Source organism: Gopherus evgoodei, chromosome 2, assembly GCF_007399415.2.
Source record: "Gopherus evgoodei ecotype Sinaloan lineage chromosome 2, rGopEvg1_v1.p, whole genome shotgun sequence".
NCBI classification, from domain to species: Eukaryota; Metazoa; Chordata; order Testudines; family Testudinidae; genus Gopherus; species Gopherus evgoodei.
Genome location: NC_044323.1, coordinates 68,528,953 through 68,534,952, shown reverse-complemented (window position 1 = coordinate 68,534,952; position 6,000 = coordinate 68,528,953). Strand labels below are relative to the sequence as shown.

Here is a 6,000-nt window from a genome sequence, read left to right as displayed (position 1 = left end):
TGATAAGGATTGCTGGATTTGATGCATTATTATTTAAACATAATTTCACAGTATTTTTTCCTTATTTAAAAATAATCTAAGGTTATAAAGAATGTATAATTATGTAGATTTGCTATGAACATGTACTTATGATATATAATATTCATCCTAAAATTTCATATAAAAATCTCCATGAAAAGTAGTTGCTATGAATGCACAGTCACTATTCAAAGTGTTAATATATTGAGCATTAAAAAAATATTGTTTGAAAATACCAAAAGCAATTAAACAATTTATGGACAAAATCACTTGCCAAATTTAATTTTTTCTAAAGATCAAAGCTACTTTTAGGTATACAAGTACAAACCAATAGATAAATATAATAGTTCAAGATTATTATTTATTTCTTCTTTTCTTGCTGATTAAAATAGCCTAAATATTTTTTAAAATTTGTTTAAAAATATTGCTCTTACTTTACAATTCTATCTGCCAATTTTCAGTTCTCATTGAATTTTGTTGGTATTAGCCCCCTGAAAATAGGGATTATATTGAAGCACTGAACCAGTTTTAACAATAGAAGCGATAATACAATGCTATAAGACAAAACTAGGGCACTGAATATCATTAGCATAGCACAGTTCACAGGTTAAAATACTAATGTCTGACTTGACATTCCAGGTTTTTATTTTTCTAAATAACATATTACCTTTTATTTGTATTCCTCCAGCATGGATACATTCATTGCAAACAGCATGCAGATAAAAGGGGATCCACTTTTAAACTACATAGGCTTAACAATAAATAGTTTGATCTACTACATGATGATAGTGCATTTCTTGTTAAAACGGCAAGCTTTTACAAAATGAAAAGAAATCCTTATTCTTCTTATAAATATTTTAAATAGTTCCAGGTACAGATTTCATACCAAGTATATAAAAATAGTATTTTTGATAAATAAAGAGGTTTCATTTACATGACAAATACCATGCGACTACTAACCATTCTCTACCAATTCTATTTGGTTGATTGTCTAGGAGATGACATGCAGCGATAATTGCCCCATTGCCTTCACAGAACTGACAAACCAGCAGGAGCCATGATCACCTGAAGCAAACAGTGCCACAGATATTGTTTGAGAACAACAATCAGGCACTCAGGAAAAGCCTTTGCTTCAAGCAACAAAAACCTTCTATGACAGTTCTTTTGTCCTAGACTTCCAGCTGCTCTGACCCTCAGGGTCTTTTGGACTATCACAAAAGTCTGCCAAACAGACCATAAGTTATATCTGTGTATACAAAATGCTTTTCAACATGCTTCTAGAATCTAGAAATTGTTTCCTACTGTATGAACGGGTTATATCTTATCATATCCACTTGCTTTCAAAAAATCTGATTTTTCATGTTAGCAAGTCTCCATGATGACCAGAGAAAAGGCAATACAAAGCATCATGCAGTACTGGTTAAGTTTTAAACTGGCAGCTGTGGAACGTGCTTTGAATACCACTTATTGGTCTATCATTATACATTTATGGCTTGGTTATCTTTAATATCCATTGTGCTTGTCACAACATCTAGTGGGAAATCTTCAGAGGTTTGTACAGAAACTGCTCCTGTTGTTCCTTCAAGGTCCCAAGATCGTGGCAAGTTCTCAAAGCTTAGTGAATTGACTGCTCCTGGGCTAAAGCTACTTTCCTCGGATCTGCTGGGGAGCACAAGGTGCAGTGAAGTCTCTGAGGAGGAGGATGCTGAGGAAGAAAGAGTTGCAGAAATAGACTGAAGAGGAGTCAAGGTAGTATCCGAATATTGAGAGGTGCATCTTAAAAACTGCAAATTGTCCTTCTGATTTACCTGATAGCAGGAAGGTGAATATTCAAGGCCTGAAGTATAATAAAATTCACTGTCCATAGAATTTTGAACATGGGATTCAGTTCTTTGGGAACTGCTCCCTACAGAAGATGGATCCTTGTGCCAAATGTCAGGAGTCATATTACCATGGCAAAGTTGTGCTTTGGTGCAAGTAATATTCCCAGCGTGCATATGCATACACGGTTGATGTGTAGTCCAAGTCATTCTAGTCTGTAAGCTTTCCAATGTAGGACTCACAGATGTGCCATGCACTGCACAGAACCCTGGAGGCTTCTGTGATGTTAGTAAGTTTTCCAGAAGATGCATCACATTCTTCATGTCCTTTCTTAATTGTGAGACCTCTTGAGTTAAAGTAGCAACCTGCCGAGGCAAGGCAAAAAAGCACCAGTTACTTGAAATACAGTAAATAGTATGTGTAGATACTATATAAACACATCTGAAATACATGAATTTCCTTTTCTTGCTTGATGAAAGGCACTCTTTTATAAAGGTATCAGCCTAGTCTCATACAGTATCTTTGCTTAGAAAGAAATATCATTTAACTAATCAGAGAAGTGATGTATCAGAAACAGTCCTTCCATTTAAGTTTGCATCTCCTTACATTAGTTATACACATGCATTTTATTATATGTGTTGCTTACTTCCTTCACTAATACTGAAACAAAAAAAGCAAATGTAACAGTGAGATCAGGTGAAAAATAGATCTAGCTTAAAAGAGACAAACCCCATAAAAGCAGATTCTGGAATCCGTTCACACTGAAAACTCCAATTGCTTTTAAACAAGTTCCACACATAAAAATGGCTGCAGGTTCAAACCAGAGGGGGTGGGGAATGATCTCCTGTGGCAGCAATATCCTTCTAACAACAAAGATTAAAACATTCCTGGTTACATTTTAAAAAAAAGGAAGAGAAAAACTCTGAAAGATAGACATGAATGATATGGAAATATTAATACTGATGAAGGCTGCCAAGATGAATCCTTTTGAAAATGTATACAAAGATCTATGCAATAAATGGTGTTACTTTTTTCATTTTAACTGTAAAGAAATCCATGATCTAAATTCTAAGCAGTGACTAATGATTTTAAGTGTCAGTTATTTAGTCCCCAATTTCAGATGTCTTAAAGGTTCCTTGAGCTTTAGAAAGTGCGGAGTGCCTGACTCTCTGAAAATCAGATCTCTTCTTCAAGGTAGCTCAAATTTGTACCCAAAAAATAGAGGCACTGAAAACCTAGTCACTTTTTAAAAAAAATGAGGCCTGTTTCTAAGAATGCTCCATAAAGGCTTGCTATATATAACAGGCCTAGGTTTGCTATAGACTATAAGCAAATTTGAGATAAAGGTTCAGGATATTTAATAAATTATTTACTGAAGTTAAGTCTGAGTTACAAATTGGAATCCAAACTGTGGTTTAATGTAGCTGCATGTTTCATTGGAAATATTTGCACAGCTGTAGTCACAGCTTTTGTTTGGGAAATGTTGATGCAGAGGGCCTTTGCCAGAGATGGCATTTGATGAGAGAGATTATTCTAGGGCATCACCAACTGTTAATCATGTTTTCAATTTAACGTTTCTTTTCCATTCATTAAGAGGTAATGCATGTTATTGAAGTTGTTGATAATAACAAATTAATATTACTTGAGAACATCTAATAGAAAAATAGGGCACATCCCTCCAAAACTCCCATTGTGAGCAGAATCAGGCCTACAGGTTAATAAGCTTCTTTTGGCAAATGTGGTGATGTTTGGAGGTAAAGACATTCATTAGGAAAATTAAAAGTTTAAGGCAAGCAAAGAAAGGACCAATTCATGTTTTATTAGTATTTTTTTTAAGGGAAAGATTTTTATGGAGTTAAAGCTACGTCTTTATTTTTAACAATGAAGGGAAATTAACATGCTGAGGAGGAAAACATGAACTTGGCTTTGCCACCAGTGTCGGTTAATCAATCTATTTTATATCAGATTATTGTCATTACTGTGGAAGTAAACACACAGTTCATCAAAGTGATGTTCGTGGAAGTAATCTGTTGAAAGCAAGACATGACTGCACATTTCTTTTCAGAAGGATACGCCCACCTGTCAAAAATAGAAAAGGATAATCTAGCAGTACTTGCTTTGCCCCAAAATAAAGAGAACGTGAATTAGTTAGGTGACTTATGTAACCTAACTTTCTTATAACCAATCTTCACCATTGTGAAGATGGTTACAGGAAATCCATTGAAGAGGGCACTTCAGGCTGGCTTTGGCAGTAGGATCATCCACTGTACTTTTTCTACAGCTACAACAGGTAGGCGCATAGGAAATTTGGAAGGAAAGTACAAAGCATATTTAGGTTCATTTCTTCCTCTGCATTTTATATTTTTTGTAGTGATCACATTTCCCTTTTAAAAAGGGAGGCTCTTTGCTTTTATGATTCTGCTTGATAGGAAATAGGAACTGGTCAGAAGTAAAGGAGAGTCTAGTCTGACAGCTGTCAGATTTGTTAAATGAATGATCTAATTGTGTGTGTGTACATATATTTATGTATATATATGTAGTTAATTAATAAGGTACTAGTAGCTAAAACTCAAGGATATGTAGCCTAATTGAGTTTTGTACAACCAATTTAAAAACTTGGCCTGCACTGCAAATGGCTTCTCTGACAGCTTTACATCAACATATAACAAGGTTCAACATACAGTCGATAGGCTGCTTGGGTATAAAACAGATCTGCTTGAATTTCAGAGATAATGTGAGGGACGAAAGCCCACAGGAAATGTGGTAGAACTAGGTTAATAAATCAAATTCACCTGTGAAAAGAGCACCCATGAAAAGCCCCTTTGTGAGGCAGAACTCCAAAGAGGTGTCTGGGTTTTCTGTAGATCTGGAACAAAACAGCTATTCAGTGGCTCCTGCTCTTCTTTTGCAACCATGAGCTGGTACACAAACTGCTTCCAAATATGTGGGTCTGGCAGGGAATGCGGGGAAGTGGTGGGGTAGGGGGCCATGGGTCCTCTACTTCAACTTGTGGATAGTGGTAGCAGCCATTGAGGGGGAGGCAGGGTCAGCACCTACTCACTCTCTTCCCTGCTCAGGGGTGAATTTTCCTCCTTATACCCTGCTGAGTTCCCAGCTCACAGCCCCATTACTAGGGCTTTGTTCACAGCTGCAGGTAAGGAGTTTAATTTTCCCTTATGTGAACATAGGTTGTTTGAACTTCAGAGGCTGTAAGACAACATCTAGAATTATATTTCTTCTTCATATTGGTGTCAACTTTTCTTCTTCCCCTTCCAACAGCATTTTTTATTTTATTATTCCCTAGCATGTCCCTCCTTCCAGTTCATTGAAATAAAGGGGGGAAAAAAATCAGTCCTAATATTAATCCTTGTGACAGGTCTGACCTAGCAGAACGAGCTGTTCCAGAACACAAGTATCTTTGATATATGAGCCGCTTCCTTTCTACAGTTTTTGATAAGTAGCTTGTTCCCTATACAGCAACATTCATTGATAGATTAGCCTTGTATGTGCTTCTAAATAGGTCTCAGTAGCATAAGTAGTTTCAGAGCTTCTGCAACAAATTTCGTTAGGCATAACCTCTCGTTGGTAAAATCAGAGCAGAGACCTCCATTGTTAAATTAGGAATTTGTAATTTGCTCACTGCTGACATCAAGTTTACACAGTAGCTCTGTCATTTTCTGCATCTTCCCTGTTGGCATGTAATATTGGGCTGCTAAAATTATTGGATTCCACAAACTACAGAAGGCTGGGCCTGATCAGTTTGGGTGGGAGACCTTTATAAAAATAGAGCATCTACAGCCACAAACCACCCGAGTGATGTAAAGCTACTATAAGATGCAAAATTTGGAATAGTTACTGCAGAATTCTGCAATGTTTTCTGATGTGGGGAATCACCAAGAGGAACCCAAGAGTGCAGCAGAAATGGTGAGAGTTAGTGAGTGGCAACTTTCTGTTTGAGACAATTCTGCAGCAAGGCTCTCGCATGGCATTAGTATCTGCCAACATAACAGTCTCTCCTATCTTTCAGATGAGATGTAATAGATGAGGCTTTGGCCATTAGTGGTTATTATAGATTCCATGACACTTTCTGGTGTCATGGCCAACCTCAGGTTTGGATGCGGCAGAGTGTAATTATCCAGATCGCTCCTGCAACTTCAATTG

General features: G+C 36.7%; 1 protein-coding gene across 1 annotated transcript in view; it reads right to left on the bottom strand.

The window, feature by feature from the left end:
• Positions 1-973: 973 nt before the first annotated feature.
• Positions 974-6,000, bottom strand: part of KCNH8 (potassium voltage-gated channel subfamily H member 8) — a 360,755-nt gene continuing 355,728 nt past the window's right edge. Inside the window, exon 16 of the mRNA XM_030550923.1 lies at positions 974-2,204. Within this exon, the coding sequence (XP_030406783.1) occupies positions 1,497-2,204 (708 nt within the window). The 3' untranslated portion in view covers positions 974-1,496. The remainder of the gene's footprint in view (positions 2,205-6,000) is intronic.